This window comes from Brassica napus, chromosome C2 (assembly GCF_020379485.1).
Source record: "Brassica napus cultivar Da-Ae chromosome C2, Da-Ae, whole genome shotgun sequence".
In the NCBI taxonomy this organism is placed as follows: Eukaryota; Viridiplantae; Streptophyta; class Magnoliopsida; order Brassicales; family Brassicaceae; genus Brassica; species Brassica napus.
The window spans coordinates 45,062,374-45,086,359 of NC_063445.1; the positions used below are offsets into that span (position 1 = coordinate 45,062,374).

At 32.9% G+C, this 23,986-nt stretch overlaps 1 protein-coding gene and 1 pseudogene across 4 annotated transcripts; both read right to left on the minus strand.

The window, feature by feature from the left end:
* Window positions 1-260: 260 nt before the first annotated feature.
* Window positions 261-8,104, minus strand: LOC106367552 (transcription factor GTE12-like). Of its 4 annotated transcripts, XM_048747896.1 has the most exons (15): window positions 7,954-8,104; window positions 6,814-7,593; window positions 6,663-6,720; window positions 6,479-6,582; window positions 6,317-6,377; window positions 6,151-6,210; window positions 5,949-6,073; window positions 5,786-5,852; window positions 5,590-5,699; window positions 4,180-5,489; window positions 3,990-4,087; window positions 3,360-3,876; window positions 1,054-2,995; window positions 537-831; window positions 261-458 (listed from the first exon to the last, which is right to left on the minus strand). In XM_048747896.1, exons 2-10 carry the CDS (start codon window positions 7,570-7,572, stop codon window positions 5,280-5,282), a joined length of 1,554 nt encoding a protein of 517 aa, XP_048603853.1. In that variant the 5' UTR covers window positions 7,573-7,593; window positions 7,954-8,104; the 3' UTR covers window positions 261-458; window positions 537-831; window positions 1,054-2,995; window positions 3,360-3,876; window positions 3,990-4,087; window positions 4,180-5,279. The 4 variants fall into 4 exon arrangements, with proteins under 4 accessions (XP_048603853.1, XP_048603855.1, XP_048603852.1 ...); XM_048747898.1 differs by having other exon boundaries at window positions 1,054-3,876; window positions 5,786-5,822; XM_048747895.1 differs by having other exon boundaries at window positions 1,054-3,876.
* A 5,977-nt stretch (window positions 8,105-14,081) lies between these two features.
* On the minus strand, window positions 14,082-17,831 carry LOC125581836 (annotated as a pseudogene).
* Between the last annotated feature and the right edge of the window lie 6,155 nt (window positions 17,832-23,986).

A 23,986-nucleotide genomic window follows, 5' to 3' on the forward strand; every position in this document is an offset into this window, starting at 1 on the left:
AAGATGCAAAATTTGAAGAACATAGCTCAAATTCAATGCTGTGACTTTGCTCCACGACACTGCATTGGTCTCCTCATTCTTATTTGTCACCCTTATCTCAATTTTTGAAGTACTATACTGATGTAATAACACCGAAAGCTTCTTTTAACAGTAAAAGCTGAGATTTCTTTGTTGAAAAATCAAACATGAGAAGGTGCATTGCTATTAGCTCTGGTAATAAAAACTCCACTCGCCTCTTTTAGAAAAATAAAGAGAAGATATTAAGAAACATAGTAAAATAGCTTCATTCACTAAAAAATGGTACATTGCTATATTTGTTCTTCCTTTTTACAACTGAAAAAGTTTAAAACAAAGTTGATAGAACATGATTTTTGTGGACTCTAAACTGAAGAAACCAAGGAATCACACCTTTGATCATCAGAGACGTCATAAATCATAAGAGCCTGCTGTTACTTCCTCTGCTAGACACAATCCGGTGAAAAGAGTTAGCAACCAAGAATGAAAACGTTAAGCAACAAAGAAAGCTAGGAACTTACATTCATTTGACTCTGAATATCCCTTGTCTCTTCTTTGGTCTTGTAGGAGGTTTTTACCATCGAAGGCCGTGAAATCTTTTTCGACTAATTCCCTCAACAAAGAAACAGAGAATTTCAGTTTCTGCGAATCTCCATCACCACCTCCTTCGTTACTACCTCTCTTGACGCCAGTGATCCTCGTGGGCTCATCTCCAGGTTCGTTACAAGCAGCTCGCCTCGTCCTCAGATTCCAAGGCGGAGCTTCTGCTACGGCATCATCGCCTCCATTTCTTAAAGTCGATACCTTTGGTTTCCCCTGAAATGGAGTTCGATACATCTCAGAAACGAGAAACGGAGAGCAATTCACCGTAAATATTAAATCAAACGATTATATAGATTGTAATAACAGACTTACATTTACAAAATCTAAGTATATAACAGATTGTATAGATTGCAATTCACCATAAATGCTACAGCATCATCGCATCCATTTCTTAAGAAAGATATAGAAGATGGTTTAAAGAGGAGCAAAGCATACCTTTTTATACCATAGAAACACCACTTCTAAGAAGATTAACATACATTGAAGAGAAGGTGAAAGGACGTGATCAAAACCCCAACCAACGGAGTCGTCACGCCGACTTCCGCATCTCAGTTTCTCAGATTGTGAGGAGCCCTAATTTCGAAAACGCTGAGTTTCAAGAGTTTAAGTGTTTAACGGGCTGGGTTCCTTGAGGACATTATCAAGCCCAAAATCACACAATGAAACCCACATCTATCGTACAACTTAGTTAACAAAACGCATCGTTTTAATTAGTCGGACACGTGTCAACAGCACACAACTCGACTTTGTGACATGGCTATGACGTGGCGGCATGGGAGTGAAACAAACACTATTATATATATAGATAAGGCAAGTCTTCGCTTCGCGCAGGATATTGTATATTTTGTTTTAGACATTAATTTGAAATATTTTATCATAACTGTTTCGTTGTTTCATCATTCTTTTTAATTTAAAATATTTGATGTTACAATATTCAATTTTTAGTTTTGTTGCAATTAACTAATTTTCTGTAATTCGCTCTTTGAAAGGGTTTTCTGAGGATATATTTCTTTATGCGGTTTAGATCTTTTGATATGTTTGTTGTATTTTAGATTATTTATTTTTATTTTAACTTTAATATTTTTACTGTCAGATTTTTTCACTGGGTCTCTTTTTCATACTATGCAAATAGTTATCTTTAATTTTCGTAGATAGGTTTGAAGTTTATTGGAAATCATGTTGTAGCATTTTTAAAAAAAATACATTTTTAGATATAAAAACTTTAGTCTCTTGATCATATTATAGAATTTTTTTTTCATATTTTGTTTTTATATTCTTTGTTTTATTTGTTATATTTATTTTATTTGCTATATTTATTATATTCTATTTTACTATTTGTTTGATTATGTGTAAATTATTTGTTGTACTTTTCAGTATATTATTAGTTTCTTTAACCTAAGTTTAATGATTAAAAAAGAGGTTGACAAAAAAACACTCTTTTAATTTTGGTTGATTTTATTTTGATAAAAATGAAGAGGTAATACATTAATGCATTCTCTTAATTTGTATTTTTATAATTTTTTCTTAATATTTTTATCAATTATAAATTTATATTATATGTATATATATATATATATATATATATATATATAAATTTCATTAAATTGTAAATTTTCAATTTTTTTTTATATTTTATATTTTCTTTTTTTCTTTTATATTGTTTTTAAAGTTCTATTTAATTATGTATTAACTTTTAATTTTGGTGTTCTTTCGAATTTTCAATTCATCTAAGTTTAAATTTTATGACAAAAAGAAAAACTTCAAATAGATTCATTAAATTTTTGTGGCTTAAATTTGATGAAATTGTAAAATCAATATCCAAATAGATTTTTCTTATTTTTTTACGAATTTTTTCTTTTAATTCTTTAAATTATTGTATTTTAAATTATACAATGTACATTTATTATATTATTACTTTTGACTAAAATTTTCACCAGGTTAAAAAAACAACATAACATATGAATTGAAAAATTTCATGAAATTCTAAGTTTCTTAAAGCCTAATTCATTTCTTTAGAGTTTAGGATTTTTGTAACTGTTTAAAGCAAAGGTGAAAAATACAAACATTTTGTAAGAATAACTTTTCCGTTACATGTAACTTGCAACAGAGAGAACTTTAGGAAAAAAATATGGTCATATGGTTCAAATTTCAACTGTCAAGAAACATAAAATATAATTAAGTTAGATTCATCTATAACTTATGGGTTTATGTTATTTGCAACTACAACTAACATTATAAACGTGAAGATGTAAAAACGCTAACACTACAAAATCCACATCTGTTTATTAGAGTAGCAAAATCATCTATAATTCTAATAGTAAAAGATCTAGGGCAGGAAAGAAACTCTAAAGAAACTGCTTCTTCTTCTTGTTCCTGCCTACATCACAAAATCAAACAAAAAACATCTCAACATACAATTCATGTATATACACATAATTGAAACGTCTGGATAGTGAAGACATAAACCAGAGTTTATTGAAACATGACAACAGGCACACCAACACCAACAACATTGATTTAAAGGTCACAATCTGTCATTCACGCCTTACTATACCTTAGAGAAAATTACTCTATATATATTATAGAGGCACTTCTAAGTAAAACATCATCAGCCTAAACCCAAAGAGTAAACCCAAAGAGTTCTTCGAAATGGTTGAATCTGAAGCAGCATTTTCAAGAGGATTAAGGTTCGATGACCTGTCCTTGACCATCGATCATGAACTCTTAATTAAGACGCATACCTGGTGAAGTCGTGCTTGGTGGTTGGTGTTTGGGAGATTTTGGTAAGTGCAGCAGATCGTGTTCTTTCTGGGGTGGCTCGGGTCTTCTTAGGCCCGGTTCTGGTGCAAAGAGGATGAAGAGACGGTAACGGGAAGTCTCTCCGGTGAACTCTTTAGCTCTTTACCATCTGAGTAACCGGTACGTTTTTCATCCCGACAGAGCTTCTTTGGAAGAGGAGAGAGAGGATCTCCATGGATACATTCGAAACTCATACTTGTTTCAGAGTTTCTAAGAAATGTGAACGGAAGGATTCAAATGGTTTCAAACTTTCTCCTTCAAAAGATGTTAAACAAAACTTTGAATAGAAAAGCTTGATAATGAGGATTTAACAGGCCAAAAAAGTTTAAATAATTATGAACGCAAGCTTCAAAACATAACAATCTTTGAATCCAGTAGAGCATATCCACTCCCATGAGCTTGCCATTGCGTCTGAAACCTGAGCAACCGCACTTGAACAGTGGAGGAGAAGCGTCCGAACTTCAAATCAGAAAAGAAGATTGATGAATTGGCCATTTCAAAAAAAAAAACAGTAGATTTACTTTGGTGTTTTGACGGACTGAGTGGATGATGCTCTAGTGAAGGATGATAACCTTTATATAGGTGTAGATACACGCATTCAATATGTTAGATCGTGCTTCACGTCAGTCTATGGAGTTAAGAAGATGATAAAGTCGATGGATCCGTAACTCTGAGCGTTTCAACTGATTAGAAGAGGAAATGGAACGACGCAAATGAAGATAAACAGATAGATTATTCATGGCGATTTGAGTCAATAAATACCTCGAAACTCCATCGATTTCGTCGGAGAAGAAAGCTTTTGGTGTCGGAGACTGAAGAATATGACAAACCCTAGAAGCGGCGTGTTGTTCTGTAACCAAAACAAAAAAAAATGAAACGCAGGAGCCCAGTGTCACATTAATGAAACGCAGTGTTTAGGAAAATGGACATGTGTCGTGCTCTCAGCCTCTAAGTTTATGACATGGAATCCCATGTGGCATGTCTAAAAAAACAGGAAACTGTATTTTATATATATAGATAGATAGATTGATAGATAGATAGATAGATAAATATAGATAGATAGATATAGATACGCACAACTTTGAGAATTCATGTAGTATTTTTGAATACTTGTTTAGTTCAATATGGAATATGTACCACTATAAACTTCGAAAAGAAAAATACACGACAAATGAAGTTTATGTAATATTTATAAATTTTTGTTTTGTTCAGTATGAAATATACGGTAATACAAAGCACGAAAATAAAAATGCACAACGGTTGAAGTTAACGTTAAAATAGGTATTTTTTCCCTACAGAAAACATATGTTTTATATTTCTTTTGTTTCACAAAGAGTGTCACTTAGATATTTTTACACATATTAAAAAACTGACTGAAATGCATTTATGTTTTCATTAATGTCATCTATTTAGCCGATAACATTTTAGATAAAAAAAACTATTAATGTCATTTATTTAGCCGATAACATTTTAGATAAAAAAAACTATTAAAGTGACATTTAATATGAAACATATTAAATACAAATGGAAATAGAGTATAAAGAGAGTCTCAAAATCTTGGTTAAAATATCAAGTCTATATGATATTCTCCACTACATTGATCATGTGTGTTCTTCATCCATGAAATACAATTGCATTTACAACAGTTTCCTCTTTCTGAAGTTACTCAAGAAAAGACATGACAAAGTCAGGTTTTCTTGTCTAGCAATCTTTTACATAAAGATTGTGAAGAATACAAGAAAATATCTCATATATCTACGAGCAACCAACATCTAGTTTCATATATTAAGAAAGTTCAGGTCATTATAATAAAACCTTTGTTCTGGTCAAAAATTACAACCAAGAGGTTTCTATTAGAGAAATTACAAGATCTCTCCCTCCTCAAGATCGTCGATTCTCATAGCATCAGAAACCTCCGAGTCGTCCTCATCCGAATCATCATCATCGTTTATTAAAAACAGACCCAACTCAGGTAACCAAGTTCTTGTCGGATCACAGCTACCACATAGATTAATCATATTCTCGTTAAACTTCGAGGCGTTATTCTCTTCTAAGTCAACTTCTTTGACCATCTGTAAGCATTTATAGAAATCAGAATCTTGGTTTCTTCGATCCGCTAAAATGGTTTTTCAAGAAACTGTGAAAATGGGTTTCTAAAATTCTGACAAATACCTTTTCTAGCTCAAGCCGTTCTCTCTCACGTTTCTCTTTCAACTCCGCTTCTGCTCTCATTCTTGTAGCAAGCCTAGCGGCTGCTATCTCTGCTTCAATTCTAGCTTTCTCTGCAAATATTTTAAACGTCAACAGGCGAGAAAACCGAAAAGTCTGAGAGTTTCTTACTTTCATTAGAACATGTAATATAGTGCACCTTCACGTTGAGTTTTCTCCATCTGTTCCTTTTCTATCTGTATTCTAATTAGATCAGATTTGTTATTCTGTGAACAACACAGCAACACAGCAATTTTAGTAAAACAAAAGCTGTGAAAGTCTCTCTTTCTTTGTAGTTGGAATCAAGAAAGTAATGATGATACCTTGTCAAGGACTTTTCTGTGTTTAGCTTTCAGGATGGTCTCTGCAAACTGACACTTGAGTATTGCAGCACGAATAGCCTTCTCAGGTGGCAACGGAGGCATAGGAGGTAATGGCTTTTTCAACTCTGTAGAATCAGAGAGAGATCCTAAGAAACCATACTATAGGAATCCCATAGACCATAAGAGAGGAATGATAACTTGCCATTATCCAAAGGTGTATCAAGCTGAGAACTGACACAATCATTCTTTGAGCTTATAGACCCTAAAAAAGAAACAAAACAAGTATATACAATGTTATAACAGAAATAGAATCAAGAGGCGTTTAAATGAAATAAGAAAGGTAAGAGAAAGAGCTTAAGATTCCTCACCATTGGAATGAGGATCTGACTCGCTCGCCTGTGAACATGAATTGTCCTTTACCAGATAATCCTGTTTCCACAAGAGTATCAGAAATCTGAATTCCTTTTGCCAATGAAAAGAACAAGAGGAAACTCAAATCCATCAAAGATAAAGCAATAATCTGCTTATACCGTCAATGTAGACACTTCACTTCCAGATGAGTTACATGACTTGAGGCATCTGCAAGTTATTCTACCACATGAACTACATTTGCAGGCTGAAGTTGGAATCAAACCTGCATAATATGCATACAGTCAGTTATATACACTGCTGAGAATCCACCTATCAGAAAAGAAAAATTTCCCGATGTCGTACCTTTGCTTGGGTTTTCTACAGTCGAACCATGACCCTGCTCGAATTTCTTAATCCTCAACTGAAAATATCAAACATATGTCAATCGTTTCAGTAAAAAAAAAATTAACCACTATCACAGTAACAAATCTACCATTCTGATCCTGTATCATACCTTTGTTGCTAAAGCTGCCGGCGTGACAACAGGAGTATCCTTTTTGCTCAGCTTTGTCACTGGTTTTAACAAAAGAGGAACCTTTTGGGACTTTTCCTTCGCCTGTTTTGGCAATTCCACAGAGAACCTCCCAGAGGATGCTGACGTTTCAGGGCTGCTCTGTCTAATCCAACCCACTTCAACTGGTTGCCTTCTAAAAGAGGAACCTTCTGTAACTTTCTCCCCGTGTAAATCCGAAACCTTTTTCTTCCTAAGCGATTCCCATCTAGCCTCAAAAATCACCTGAAGCTCCTTCGCCACATCGTGAACAAAATTCTCCGGAGGATTATACGTCAACGCATTGTCAAAAGTCAACCTGACATCTGCCGCAAACTCATCCGCACTGCTGTACACATTCTTCAAAAGCTTGGAACTGATAGTGCCTAGATCCATGGGCTTCGATATCACAGAGAAGTAATCAGGAATGTTGAGCTTAACAGGATCCACAGGCTCGCCAAACAGCCATCCAAACTCGTGCCCTCTCAAAGATTTCAAGAGGTTAAGACACTGACTAGACAAAACACGGTTCAGCTTCTGCTTCTTGTTAGCCTGAAACTCCCCTAGCTCGTCAGGTCCACGCTTCCTGGACTGATTCGCGGGTTTAGTTACATCTTCTTCTTCTTTACCGACTGGTTTCTCAGTGCAGTTGTTAAACGTTTGGAAAGCTTTGACGGAGCCTTCAGGTCCAAAATTTATCCTCAGTTTGGTTATTCCAACCATTGTTTCTTGATTCGAAAACACCTGAACACATAAAATCAAACCAGTTTCAGAATCGAGCGCCCGAGAAAATAGGGGGTTTATGTCAAATCAATCAAATTCGATTCAACGATTAGATACCCAAGCAAAATCCGACTAACCTATAGGTTAAAACTATTCTGAAAAGACCGATTAGGGTTTATAAGTGCGGCTGCACAAAACTCGAAAATTAGGGTTTTTACGTCAAGACGATCAACTCGATTCAACAATTAGATACACAAGCAAACTCCGACTAATTAGGGTTTATCGAAATCCATACGATTGAGATGGAAACATTACGCTTCGAAACGAAATTTAATGACGAATCCTGATTAGAGAGAGAGAGATACTCGAAGAAGCTCTTACCTGGGGAAAGAATTGATCGAACGAAGGAGCGATTATGAGTGAATGCACTCGGCGTTCGTTAAGCAGAGTGATGACGAACCATAAACAAAAACGGCGAAATAACCTTCTCTTTTCTTTCCAAGTGAGTATAGGGTGGATTAAATAAACGTGCATTGTTAACCCTTTGTGCGCAAAAAAAAAAATGGTTAACCTTTAATTAATCGATTAAACCACGTCAAAATAACACACAACACAACACAACACATTGAACACACCACAAAATAATTGTTATTATCTCGCATTTAAAAAGTAACCTCCAAAGGCGAAAATTTTCTTTTTGTTATGAAATACACCTAAGAAAGCCAGCATGCAGCCGAAAACGTTGAAAAATATAAAAGATGTGGGGCTCACTGTACTATTTGCACAGTAAATTCTACTTCTATATAAACGATCGATTCGATCGTTTATAAATTATCATTCACTCTTCTCTTCTCTCTATAATAAACACTTTCTATCAGTGTTATAAAATCTACGGGTATAAATTTTGTCCTTATTTAAATTTCCGCGATACAATAAAATTCCAGTTCCTTTTATAACACGTTATCAGCACGATCACTCTGCGATTCGAAATTCAAATGGCAAAAATCGAGAAACTTCAGTTTCCGGCATTGGAAGTAACTGGCACAAACTACACGGCATGGGTCACAAACATGGAGCTTCATCTAGATTCCGAGAAAATACTCGAAACAATAAGAGAAGGCAATATATCAACCTCTCATGAAAAGGCTAAGGCCGTGATATTTCTGAGAAGGCATCTAGATGAAAATCTTACGCATGATTATGCGAGAACCAAAGATCCCTTAGATCTTTGGAAAGCTCTGAAGGAGAGGTTTGATAACCAAAAGAAAATTACTCTCCCCCATGCACTCAATGAGTGGAAAAATCTACGATTTCAAGATTTTGAAAAAGTGGAAACGTACAATTCCGCTATATTGAGAATAGCGGCGCAATTAGATTATTGCGGTAAGCCTGTCTCAGAAGCAGAAATGCTCGAGAAAACTTACCAAACGTTCCACAAAAATCATTATGTTCTACAAGAACAATATAGAAATTGTGGGTATACGAGGTTCTCTGAACTCGCTGTGGCGCTTATAATAGCGGAGAGAAATAATGAACTCCTCATTAAAAACCACAATGCCCGACCCACGGGAACCAAAGCATTTCCTGAGGTAAATGCAACGGATATAAAAAATCCGGAAAAAGGAAATTATTCCTATCGTGGGCGTGGTCGTGGCCGTGGTCACAATCGTGGTTTTGGTCGTGGTCGTGGTTATCGATTTAACCGCAACCATGAAAGGAGTAACAACCCAAGAGGAAGGGGATCCAACACATGGAATCGATCTGATCGGGTAAAAGGAAAAGAAACCCAAGAAAACCCTACTCATAAAAATGAGAACGTCTGTTACATATGTGGATCGAAGGGACACTGGTCTCAAGTATGTCGAACTCCTCGGCATCTATGCCAATTGTACCAAGAATCTATTAAAGGCAAGGCAAAGGAAGTAAATCTCAATGAACACCTTGTGGGTACAACATCGACATACCTCGAATCCTCTGACTTTATGGGAGATTTTGACGAGGCCACTCATCAAAATAATTGAAGTGCTTGTACTTATCAAGCTTAATAATGTCTAGTGATGCCATAAAATATTATGTATTTCACTTTCAGAATAATGTTGTATTTCAAAATATCTAATGTATAATTATTGTGTACTTGTTATTGATGCATAATATGTTTACTTATGAAAGTTTATTTTCTTTATTGATATTAACTGTGTGTTACAGAAATGGATAAGAAAGCAAATGGAACAACAACTAAGCAAATTGGTAGAGAAGTTTGCATACCAGATAGTGGCACAACGCACACTATACTGAAGGATAAGAGATATTTCTCTACTTTAAAGTCAGTAAAAATGACTATAAACACAATATCAGGTCCTACAGACCTGATCGAAGGAATTGGCAAGGCGAACTTTATGTTGCCTAATGGAACAAAGTTTTCCATAGATAATGCCTTATATTCTCCAAATTCTAAGAGAAATTTGCTGAGTTTCAAAGATATATACCGTCAAGGGTATAACACTCAGTCTGCAACTGAGAATGGAAAGAAGTATTTGTATATAACTTCTGAAAAATCAGGCAAAGGCCTTGTACTGGAAAAATTTCCAGAACTTCCTTCTGGATTGCATCACACTTATATTGATGCTATAGAATCACATCTTGTGATAAAAAGAAATCCAAGATGTTACATTATGGCATGATCGCCTTGGTCATCCAGGCACTACAATGATGCGAAAAATCATTGAAAGCTCACATGGTCATTCAATAAAAACCCAAGATATATACCAAAGTAATAAAATGACATGTGATGCGTGTGCTCTTGGGAAATTAATCATAAGACCATCACCAACCAAAGTTGACAAAGAATCACCAAAGTTTTTGGAAAGAATCCAAGGTGATATTTGTGGACCAATACATCCACCGTGGGGACCATTCTACTACTTTATGGTATTAATCGATGCATCGAGTAGATGGTCACATGTTTGTTTGTTATCATCTCGAAATATAGCATTTGCGAGATTTCTAACTCAGATAATCAAATTAAGAGCACAGTTCTCAGATTATCCAATTAAAAGAGTTAGATTAGATAACGCTGGTGAATTCACATCCCAAGCTTTTAATGATTATTGTATGGTATCAGGGATTGAAGTAGAGCATTCTGTTGCTCATGTTCATACACAAAATGGTTTGGCAGAATCATTAATTAAACGGCTGCAACTAATTGCAAGGCCATTGATCATGAGATCAAAACTCCCAACCTCTGTATGGGGACATGCTATTTTGCATGCAGAAGCACTAATTCGGATAAGACCAAGTGCATACCATAGATATTCCCCATTACAGTTAGCATTTGGAAAAGAACCAAATATCTCTCATCTAAAAATCTTTGGTTGTGCGGTTTATATTCCAATAGCACCACCACAACGTACAAAGATGGGACCGCAAAGACGGTTGGGAATATATATTGGCTATGATTCTCCATCAATAATAAGATACCTAGAACCACAAACTGGTGATGTGTTTACGGCACGATTTGCCGATTGTCATTTCAATGAGAAAGAATTCCCAACTCTAGGGGGAGACAATAAACAAGTAGGAAAAGAGATCAAATGGAGTGTACCATCGTTATTACACCTTGATCCTCCTACGAAACAGTCAGAACTAGAAGTTCGACGTATCATGCATTTACAAAATATAGCAAATCAGCTACCTGATGCATTTGCTGATACCAAAATGGTAACTAAATCACATATACCCGCTGCAAATACTCCTGCTCGTATTGAAATACCACAAAATGGTGGAACGGCAGTTGATACACGTGAATCAGGAACACGTTTAAAGCGCGGTAGACCTATTGGTTCAAAGGATAAACTTCCTAGAAAACGTAAGGAATGTGAAAAGCATGATACTCCCAAAATAACAGAAAATATTTTGGACGAAGAAAATTGTGAATCTAATGACAATATAAAGCATCTTGAATCTGAAGGAAATCATGAGATTTCTATCAATTACATCCATAATGGAAAGATATGGAAACGAAATGAGATGGATGATATTGATGACGTTTTCTCATACCTTTTAGCAAAGGAAATAAATGAAGAAAACGAAGATCCAGAACCAAAGTCTGTATATGAATGTCAAAAGAGACATGACTGGATAAAATGGAAAGATGCAATTCAAGTCGAATTAGATTCGCTTAACAAACGAAATGTATTCGGACCTATTGTGCTCACACCCAAAGATGTAAAACCAGTTGGGTACAAATGGGTGTTTGTCCGAAAAAAAAATGAGAAAAACGAGATTACAAGATACAAAGCTCGTCTCGTAGCCCAAGGTTTCTCTCAAAGGCCAGGAATTGATTATGAGGAAACTTATTCTCCTGTCATGGACGCAATCACATTTAGATTCCTGATGAGCCTAGCGGCCAATGAAAATTTAGAAATGCGTCTCATGGATGTCGTTACGGCATATTTATATGGATCATTAGATACTGATATCTATATGAGAATCCCAGATGGATTTAAAATGCCAGAAACGTTAAGTTCCAAACCTAAAGAGTTATGTGCAATAAAATTGCAAAGATCATTATATGGGTTAAAACAATCTGGACGAATGTGGTATAATCGTCTCAGCGAACACTTAACAAAAGAAGGATACACGAATGATCCTATATGCCCTTGTGTTTTCATAAAGAAAACAACATCCGGATTTGTGATAATCGCGGTGTACGTTGATGATCTTAATATTATTGGAACTCAAAACGAAATCCAAAAGGCATCAAACTATCTGAAAGGAGAATTTGAGATGAAAGATCTCGGCCAGACAAAATATTGTCTAGGATTACAAATTGAGCATTCTCGAAAGGGTATATTTGTACACCAGTCTACATATACCAAACGAGTATTGAAACGCTTTAACATGGATAAAGCAACTCCTCTTAGCACCCCGATGGTCGTTAGATCACTTAATGTTGAAAATGATCCGTTTCGACCATCTGAGGAAAATGAAGAAATACTTGGTCCTGAAACTCCATACTTAAGTGCAATTGGAGCTCTTATGTATCTTGCAAATTGTACTCGACCTGACATATCTTTTGCCGTTAATCTTTTAGCGAGATTCAGTTCGTCTCCTACGCGAAGACATTGGAATGGAATTAAACATGTCTTTCGTTACCTTCAAGGAACAACTGATTTAGGCTTGTTTTATCCTAAAAGTTCAAAAGGTCAAATGATTGGTTTTGCAGATGCAGGTTATTTGTCAGATCCACACAAAGCTCGATCCCAGACAGGATATGTTTTTACAATTGGAGGCACCGCCATATCTTGGCGTTCTCAGAAGCAGACACTTGTTGCTACTTCTTCAAATCACGCTGAGATCATTGCACTCCATGAAGCAAGTAGAGAATGTGTATGGCTAAGATCAATAAGCCGACACATCTGTTCAAGCAGTGGGATTAACGAAAATACGGAGCCAACTATTCTATATGAAGATAACGCGGCATGTGTTGCTCAAACGAAGGAAGGATATATCAAAAGCGATAGAACCAAACATATACCTCCGAAGTTCTTCTCATACACTCAAGAGCTCGAGAAGAATAAAGAGATTGAAGTAAGATATGTTCGATCATGCGACAATGCAGCCGACCTCTTCACAAAATCACTCCCTACCTCGGTATTCAGAAAACACATCCATAACATTGGAATGCGCCATCAGAAGGATATATGACTGCTTACTCGAGGGGGAGCTTACGTGGTTGTACTCTTTTTACCTTACTATGGTTTTTCCCATTGGGTTTTCCTGGAAAGGTTTTTAACGAGGCAACAAAGACGTTAAGCGAGAGTGGATAGTGACACCGGTCCCCAAGGGGGAGTGTTATGAAAGACAGCTAAGAAAGCCAGCAGCCAGCCGAAAACGTTGAAAAATATAAAAGATGTGGGGCCCACTGCACTATTTGCACAATAAATTCTACTTCTATATAAACGATCGATTTGATCGTTTATAAATTATCATTCACTCTTCTCTTCTCTCTATAATAAACACTTTCTATCAGTGTTATAAAATCTACGGGTATAAATTTTGCCCTTATTTAAATTCCCGCGATACAATAAAATTCCAGTTCCTTTTATAACACTTTTTGAATAATTAATAAATGATGTTGAGTCTACATTATGAAAATATAATTTTAAGTTCTTTATTTTTAACTAGGGGTATGCGCCGGTTTTGTACGTTGGGTTGTCTAATAAGCTGAAAAAGCCATCTCTGATTGAATTTGTAATTCATGTTAAGTTGATGTATTTATAAGTTGATTGGAAACGCAATATATGATTGTTTTTGGAGATTGCTGGTTTTTTTGGATGAGAAAGGGTGAGGAATTGAAATATATATAAGAGGATAAATAGTTTATCAGATTTTAAATTTTAAAAAAAAAAGATTACAAAGTAAAGAAGATTACTTTTATATTTTTATTTTTAAGGCATGGAAGCATCATAGATTACTTTCTCTACAGACTGGACAACTTATTTTTGTACGAAGTCACTGATCAATGCAATCAAAATGAAAATTATGGCCGCAAGTAAGAGAGCAAATTTTGTTTTTATCGCTGTAATGTCCGAAGCATACAATGCATACATCGTTTCTCTCTTCTATAGTTGGAAGCCTATTAGTACTCTCAAGGTCAGTGATGATGAAATCGACGTCGAGTCTTGATGTTGCGTTTTGGTTGTAGTCTTTGATAGTAAGAGTAACTTGAAGATCATTCGTTAAGATATTATGGTCGTCTCTTACTTCATTCATCACGTATTCGGTTGTTTTTCAATAAAGTATGTTGAATTGGGGTGGTTGATGTCATGGTATGCTAACATGAATTCCATGCTCTCTATTATTGAATCATTAAAATTACTTTGGTTGTCAATAATAGATGGCAGCTGAAAATCAATTACGGATTGTTGCTTGTTGGGTCTGCGTATGTAGATTTGCAGTGTTTGCTTTGGGTTTCCATTTGTAAATCTTGTTTGATGTGAGAGGTGATGAGATATAAGTGGTAAATTACTCATTTCTTGGATTGTCTGTGAGGGCATAAAGTTCTGAAGAAATGTATTATATAGTGTGAACTAAAATTGAGTATTTAAGTTCCTTCTTCTAAAGTTGGTTTTAATATCATTTATTCATGGGAGTTATTTGTGTAGTTTTAGATGATTTTTTTTAAAAAACGTGTTTCAGTTTAGCTTTTAGCTAGTATGGAAGTTTGATTTGACCCGGTTATCTTTCAGGTTAGTTTGGTTTATTTTATCTTTACTTTGTTTTGCTTTGTATAATTGGAATTGTAATTTCGAAACTCTGATTAGTGTTGTATATGTTCCTTTCAAATTAAGTTATTAATTTTTGATTTAATATGCATTGCAACTCTTTTTGAAAGTTATATAAATATGCTAACGTTCAATCTTTTTATTTTTTTAGGTAGTGTATCAAAAAAGGGGTATGCCCACCCTAAAATCACGTGGGCTTATCATCATAATATGGGCTTATGTGGACTTATCTTTATAACTAAAAAAAACCCAAATCGAGAAAGCAGCAACGCGCAGAACAAATAAAACGCGTGAGATACACAGACGACTCAACGTGTCGACACGTGGTGAGAAAGCCCTCCCTCTCCAGAGTGACGTGGACGCCTGAAAAGGCAGATACTTCAACTTTATATATATAGATTACAAAAAAAAACTAACCAATAAATGATTATATTAAGCTAAGTTAAAAAAAGATTATATTAATCGATAAATTATAAAATGTTAGACGTACATTATATTTTAAAAGGAATTTTGTTGTCTTTATCAAGATAATAAAATATCGTAATTAATGTTTATATCAGCTAATAAAACTAAATTAAATCCAGTTCCAATTATTTCGCACTAAACAAGTCATAACTTTTTCAGCATCTTCATTACTCTAACATAACAAGGCTGAACCTAAATAAGACACTCACAAAGCCTATCATCAGGGTTAATTCTTCTTTGAATGGACACATTAATCAAATCATCTATCCTTTTAGTTTTTCCTAAGCATTGAACCAAACAAGTGCATCTTATCACATTAACTTGAACCCCGACTTCTAACATCTCTTCAAACAATTACATCTCATTTTCTACATTTCCACCACTCCCGTATATATTTAACATTGCTGTGTAATACTATCATGTTTACACTGCCCCGACTTCTTTGTATCATCAAACAACTTTTATACTTTTTCCTCCACACCAATATCAACACATATATTTAACAATGTGTTATACAAAATGAAATCTTCTCACAACTAAAGCGCATCTTTAGCCTACATTGCTTTTCCATAAACCTTCCGTGGAGCGGTCAAATGTCTTCTCATTAGGAGTTAAACCCGACTCAACCATCTCATGAAGCAAACTCTTACCCTAAACCCCGTTTCCCAGCTCTTCCCATAGCTTCCAAGTTTCAGCAAATTATTATACAATACACAACCACATTAGGCTTCACAACTATAGCTTTCATCTCTTTCAAAACACACATAATCACATCATAATCCCCAGCTCACCAAACATATTCCCCAACACAGAGAACACTATATCATCAGATCTTCAACCTCATCTTCAGGTATCAAACCTTTTTTATACATCCTCTCGAACCATTCAATCGCTTTGTGGTAAAGATTGCACCTTTTTCACAAATGGTGATAGTTGAATAAGTGATGTTATCAAGCTCAACAACATCCTTCACATTTCTCACGTGTCGTCTCCTCAATAAGCTGAAACTGTATCTTAAATATTAGAGATTTCATCGTGACATTATAAAAGATCTTTTTGCGTTCTTGGTTTTGACCAATCGAAGAACATATGAGTGTTTTGCCATTGTCATAAAACATTATGCATCAAAAGTTTAAAAACTGTTAAGCACTAGCAATGTGTTATCCTTATTTGGTGGATGAGGAATGTTATCGAGAGTAAACAAAAACACAGATTTTTCGTTGAAACCAATACTATTGAGCTTTTGAGCAAAAGTCCTAAGATCTAAGTTGCACCAAGACCAGGACGGGGACCGGAAACTAGGATGGGAGCGGGGACAGGAGCAAGAACAAGAAACATCAAAGTTAAAATTTGTAGATACGGATACGGCATAGAACCAGCTATATATAATGTAAGAATACATATAAATCAAAATATTAGAATTTCTCACATATGATTCAACAGTTTTAAAAACAGTTAAAAAGCAACATCATAAGCTAAACATCTACTAGTTATACCACCAATATTAAAACAAAAAATTAAACATATGATAATGTTCAAAACTAAACATACATTAACAACAAAACAAACCACAAAACAAAATGCCATTAAAGATGAGAAGACACAAAAAAAAAAGCAGAGAAAATGCATGTATGTTGTTTATCATAAGAAACACACGAAATCAAATATTCGTATACAGAAACACATAGAGAGAAAAAAATCTGAAAGTTGTATATGAAACATAATTCAAACGTAAACAACTGAAAACATAAAAACCAGAAAGAGACAAGAAGAAGAAACATGCGCATCTTAAATATGGTAGAGAGTTAAAGAGAAAGACATTAAGGTAGGAGTGGAAGATACTATTGATAAAAAAACTTTTTTTTTTCAGAATTATTGAGAAATAAAAAAAAAATTAAGAGCAAACGGATACGTCTACTTTTTATTGAAACGTTTCCGAGACGTCTCAGGTCTCTGACCAAACCCCTCTCCGTTAAGTCATGCCGTCACGGGTTCACCTTACAAACTCAGACTTTTCGTTGAAACCAGTACTATTGAACTTCTGAGCACAACCCCTAAGTTCTAAGCTGCACCAAGACCAGGACGGAGACCGGAAACTGGGACGAGAGCAGGGACATGAGCGGGGACAGGAAACATCAAACTTAAAATTTGTAGATACGGGTACGGTGTAGAAACGGCTATATGGAGGAAAAATGATTGCTAGCTACATGAAGTATTGGGCATCACATGGTTAACCATGCAAACTAAACTAATGTATACCTAACCACACGAAGTATATGATATACATGACAACATCCTTTAACTTTATGATGTTATGTAGTTAACATCACGAGTTTAATTTATTCATCCAAAAACTGATGAGAATGTTAGAGATCGTTTAAATATCTTGTTTCAACAATAAAAATATGACCGACCCGACTATAATTTAACTAAAATTAGATTTTGACCCACATTTAAAAGCGTAAGAATATTTTTAACAAAATCTATTTACAAAATCAATATCTTTTAACATTTTTTAAAAAAGTAGTGTTTTAACATTTTTATTTTAGTGTACTTTAAAAAATATATAATTGCATTATTTTTATTTATATTAATCTGTTTTGTTATGAACTTTTAGTATGTAATGTTTTAACATTTTTATTTTAGTGTTTTAACATTTTTATTTTAGTGGCGTTTAAAAATATATAATTCTATTATTAATCTGTTTTGTTTATTATTTAATTATTTTAATATGTTTTGTTAAAAACTTTTACTAAAATTTTTGTAATTCGTCTGATTAATTGTGTAATATATACTTCTTTGATAATTTTTACTTATAAAACTTATTTGCTGTCAATTTACTAACTCTAACATTTTATTTGTTTAAAACTTATTTGATGTCAACTTAAAGCAAACATAATCTTGCTTATATAATTATAAATTATATACTTTTAAAAATAAAAATAATAAAATAATAAAAATCTAATATGAAAGGTTTACTAAATTTAAATCAACGGAATTTTTTTTTTTATGAAAAATATATAAAATAATTCATTAATAAAAAATAATTTCATACTAAACAAATAAAATGTTAGAGTCAATAAATTAACATCAAAGAAGTTTTATAATATTTTTTTTATGAAATAAGTATATATCACATAGTTAATCAAATGAATTACAGAAATTTTATTAAAAATTCATACCAAAAGAGATTAAAAGAATAAAAAACTAAATTAAATAATATCTTATATAAAGTTTAAATTTAATATAAATAGAAATAATATAACTATATTGTTTTCAAATACACTAAAATTAAAATGTTAAGACACTACTTATCAAAATTTATGATAGTTATACCACCAATATTAAAATAAATAATTAAACAAACAATAACATTCAAAACTAAACATATGTTAACAACAAAACAAACCACAAAACAAAATAAAACAAAACAAAACACCATTAAAGATGAGAAGACACAAGAAGAAAGCAAAGAAGGGCATGTATGATGTTTATCATTAGAAACATATGAAATCACATATTCATATACATAAGCCCATAGAGAAAAAAAAAATCTAAAAATTGCATATGAAATATAATTCAAACGTAAACAACTCAAAACATAAAAATCAGAAAGAGACAAGAAGAAGAAACATGTGCATCTGAGATATGGTTGAGAGTCAAAGAGAAAGACATTAAGGTAGGAGTGGAAGATACTATTGATAAAAAAAAATTGTTTTTATTTTCAGAATTATTAGAATAAAAAAAAATTAAAATGTCTCCTTCGTCTTGAAACGTTTCCAAGATGTTTCCGGTCTCTGACCAAACTCCTCTCCGTTAAGTCATGCCGTCACGGGTTCACCTTATAAACTCAGTTTTTTCCTTGAAACCAATACACTTGAGCTTATGAGTAAAAGCCCAAAGATCTAAGTTGTACCAAGACCAAGACGGGGACAGAAAACTGGGACGGGAGCGGGGACAGGAGCGGGAACAGGAAATGTCAAACTTAAAATTTGTAGATATGGGTACGCCATAGAAGCGGCTATATATAATGTAAGAATACATATACATCAAAATATTAGAATCTCTCACATATGATTCAACAGTTTTATAAACAGGTAGAAAACAACATGATAAGCTAAACATCTACTACTTATACCACTGATATTAAAATAAACAATTAACCAAACAATAATATTCAAAACTAAACATACATTAACAACAAAACAAACCACAAAACAAAACACCATTAAAGATGGGAAGACACAAGAAGAAAGCAGAGAAAATGCATATATGTTATTTATCATCAGAAACACATGAAATCACATATTCGTATACAGAAACACATAGAGAGAAAAAAAATCTGAAAGTTGTATATGAAATATAATTGAAATGAAACAACTGAAAACATAAAAACTAGAAAGAGACAAGAAGAAGAAACATGCGCATGTGAGATATGGTTGAGAATCGAAGAGAAAGACATTAAGGTATGAGTGGAAGATACTATTGATAAATACCTTTTTTTATTTTCAAAATTATTAGAATAAAAAAAATTAAAAGCTAACGGATACGTCTCCTTTGTATTGAAACATTTCCGAGACGTCTCCGGTCTCTGACCAAACCCCTCTCCGTTAAGTCATGCCGTCATGGGTTCACCTTACAAACTCATACTTTTCGTTGAAACCAGTACTATTGTGCTTCTGAGCAAAAGCCCTAAGATCTAAGCTGCACCAAGACCAGGACGGAGACCAGAAACTGGGACGAGAGCAGGGACATGAAACGTCAAACTTAAAATTTGTAGATAATGGTACGGCATAGAAACGGCTATATGAAGAAAAAATTATTGCTAACAACATGAAGTATTGGCCATCACATGTTTAACCATGCAAACTAAACTAATGTATACTTAACCACACGAAGTATATGATATACATGACAACATCCCTTAACTTTATGAGGTTATGTAGTTAGCATCATGAGTATAATTTTATTCATCCAAAAACTGATGTGGATGTTAGAGATCGTTTAAATATCTTGTTTCAACAATTAAAATATGACCGACCCGATAATTTAACTAAAATTAGATTTTGACCCACATTTTAAAAGCGTAAGAATATTTTTAACAAAATCTATTTACAAAATCAATATGTTTTAACATTTTTTTATTAGTGTTTTAACATTTTTATTTTATTTTACTTTAAAACTATATAATTGTATTATTTTTATTTATATTAATCTGTTTTGTTATGAACTTTTATTATGTAATTTTTTAACATTTTTATTTTAGTGTTTTAACATTTTTATTTTAGTGTCTTTTAAAAATATATATCTCTATTATTAATCTGTTTTGTTTTTTTATTTAATTATTTTAATCTGTTTTGTTAAGAACTTTTAATAAAAAAATTGTAATTCGTCTGATTAGTTGTGTGATATATACTTCTTTGATAATTTTTAATTATAAAACTTAGTTGCTGTCAATTTATTAACAACATTTTATTTTCTTAAAACTTATTTGATGACAACTTAAACCAAATATAATCTTGTGTATATACTTATAAATTATATACTTTTAAAAATAAAAATAATAAAATAATAAGAATCTAATATGAAAGGTTTACTAAATTTAAATCAATGGAATTTTTTTAATTAAAAATATATATAAAATAATTCATTAACATAATAAATTTATTTCATACTAAACAAATAAAATGTTAGAGTTAATATATTGACATCAAAGAATTTTTATAATAATTATTTATGAATTAAGTATATATCACATAATTAATCAAATGAATTACAGAATTTTTTTTGAAAATTCAAACCAAAAGAGATTAAAAGAATTAAAAAACTAAATTAAATAATATCTTATATAAATTTTAAATTTAATATAAATAGAAATAATATAACTAAATTGTTTTCAAATACACTAAAATTAAAATGTTAAAACACTAATTATCAAAATTTACACTAGTTATACCACCAATATTAAAATAAACAATTAAACAAACGATAATATTCAAAACTAAACATCTGTTAACAACAAAACAAACCACAAAACAATATAAAACAAAACAAAACACCATTAAAGATGAGAAGACACAAGAAGAAAACAGAGAAAAGACATGTATGTTGTTTATCATTAGAAACATATGAAATCACATATTTGTATGCATAAACCTATAGAGAAAAAAAATTCTGAAAGTTGTATATGAAATATAATTCAAACGTAAACAACTGAAAACATAAAAATCAGAAAGAGACAAGAAGAAGAAACATGCGCATGTGAGATATGGTTGAGAGTTAAAGAGAAAGACATTAAGGTAGGAGTGGAAGATACTATTGATAAAAAACACTGTTATTTTCAGAATTATTAGAATAAAAAAAATTAAAACGGCTCCTTTTTCTTGAAACGTTTCTGAGATGTTTTCCGGTCTCTGACCAAACCCTTCTCTGTTAAGTCATGCCGTCACGGGTTCACATTATAAACTTAGACTTTTCCTTGAAACCAGTACTATTGAGCTTATGAGTAAAAGCTCTAAGATCTAAGCTGCACAAAGACCAAGATGGGGACAGGAAACTGGGACGGGAGCGGGGACAAGAAACGTCAAACTTAAAATTTGTAGATACGGGTACGACATAGAAACGACTATATATAATGTAAGAATACATATAAATCAAAATATTTGAATCTCTCACATATGATTCAACAGTTTTAAAAACAGTTAGAAAACAACATGATAAGCTAAACATCTACTAGTTATACCACCTATATTAAAATAAACAATTAAACAAACGATAATATTCAAAACTAAACATACATTAACATCAAAACAAAACCACAAAACAAAACACCATTAAAGATGGGAAGACACAAGAAGAAAGCAGAGAAAAAACATATATGTTGTTTATCATCAGAAACACATTAAATCACATATTCGTATACATAAACAAATAGAGAGAAAAAAATCTGAAAGTTGTATATGAAATATAATTCAAACGAAACAACCGAAAATATAAAATTCAGAAAGAGACAAAAAGAAGAAACATGCGCATGTGAGATATGGTTGAGAGTCAAAGAGAAAAACATTAAGGTAGAAATGAAATATACTATTGATATAGAACTTTTTTATTTTCAGAATTATTAGAATAAAAATATTAAATGAAAACAGATACGTCTCCTTTGTCTTGAAATATTTCCGAGACGTCTCCGGTGTCTGACCAAGCCCCTCTCAATTAAGTCATGCCGTCATGGATTCTCCTTACAAACTCAGGCTTTTCGTTGAAACCAGTACTATTGAGCTTCTGACCAAAAGCCCTAAGGTCTAAGCTGCACCAACACCAGGACGGGGACCGGAAACTGGGACGGGAGGGGGGACAGGAGCGGGGACATGAAACGTCAAAGTAAAAATTTGTAGATACGGGTACGGCATTAAAACGGCTATATATATAATGTAAGAATACAGATAAATAAAAATATTAGAATCTCTCACATATGATTCAACAGTTTTAAAAACAGTTTGAAAGCAACATGATAAGCTAAAGATCTACTAGTTATACCACCCATATTAAAATAAATAGTTAAACAAACGATAATATTCAAAACTAAACATACATTAACAACAAAACAAACCACAAAGCAAAACAAAACAAAACATCATTAAAGATGAGAAGACATAAGAAGAAAGTAGAGAAAATGCATATATGTTGTTTATCATCAGAAACACCTGAAATCACATATTCGTATACATAAACACATAAAAAAAACTGAAAGATGTATGAAATTTATTTCAAACGTAAACAACTGAAAACATAAAAATCAGAAAGAGACAAGAAGAAGAAACATGCATATGCGAGATATGGTTGAAAGTCAAAGAGAAAGACATTAAGTTAGGAGTGGAAGATACTATTGAGAATGAAATTTTTTATTTTCAGAATTATTAGAATAAAAAAAAATCAAACGGTTACGTCTCCTTTGCCTTGAAACGTTTCCGAGACGTCTCCGGTCTCTGACCAAACCCCTATCCGTTAAGTCATGCCGTCACGGGTTCACCTTATAAACTTAGACTTTTCGTTGAGACCAATACTATTGAGCTTCTGAGCAAAAGCCCTAAGATCTAAGCTGCACCAAGACCAGGATGGAGACCAGAAAGTGGGACGGGAGCGAGGACGTGAAACCTCAAACTTAAAATTTGTAGATACGGGTATGGCATAGAAACGACTATATATAATGTAAGAAAACATATAAATCAAAATATTATAATCTCTCACACATGATTCAACAGTTTTAAAAACAGTTAGAAATCAACATGATAAGCTAAACATCTACTAGTTATACCACCAATATTAAAATAAACAATTAAACAAACGATAATATTCAAAACTAAACATACATTAACAACAAAACAAATCACAAAATAAAGCATCATTAAAGATGAGAAGACACAAGCTAAAAGCAGAGAAAATGTATGTATGTTGTTTATCATCAGAAATACATGAAATCACATATTAGTATACAAAAACACATAGAGAAGGAAAAAATCTGAAAGTTGTATATGAAATATCATTCAAACGTAAACAACTGAAAACATAAAAATCAGAAAGAGACAAGAAGAAGAAATATACGTATGTGAGATATGGTTGAGAGTCAAAGAGAAATACATTAAGGTAAGAGTGGAAGATACTAT

Coding starts and splice junctions, on each gene's coding strand:
- LOC106367552 (XM_048747896.1), bottom strand. CDS start 7,572: ATGGTTGGAATAACCAAACTGAGGATAAATTTTGGACCTGAAGGCTCC. Junction 6,378..6,478: donor GTGAAGTGTCTACATTGACG/GTATAAGCAGAT, acceptor TTGTGGAAACAG/GATTATCTGGTAAAGGACAA. Junction 5,853..5,948: donor ACAGAAAAGTCCTTGACAAG/GTATCATCATTA, acceptor TGTTGTTCACAG/AATAACAAATCTGATCTAAT.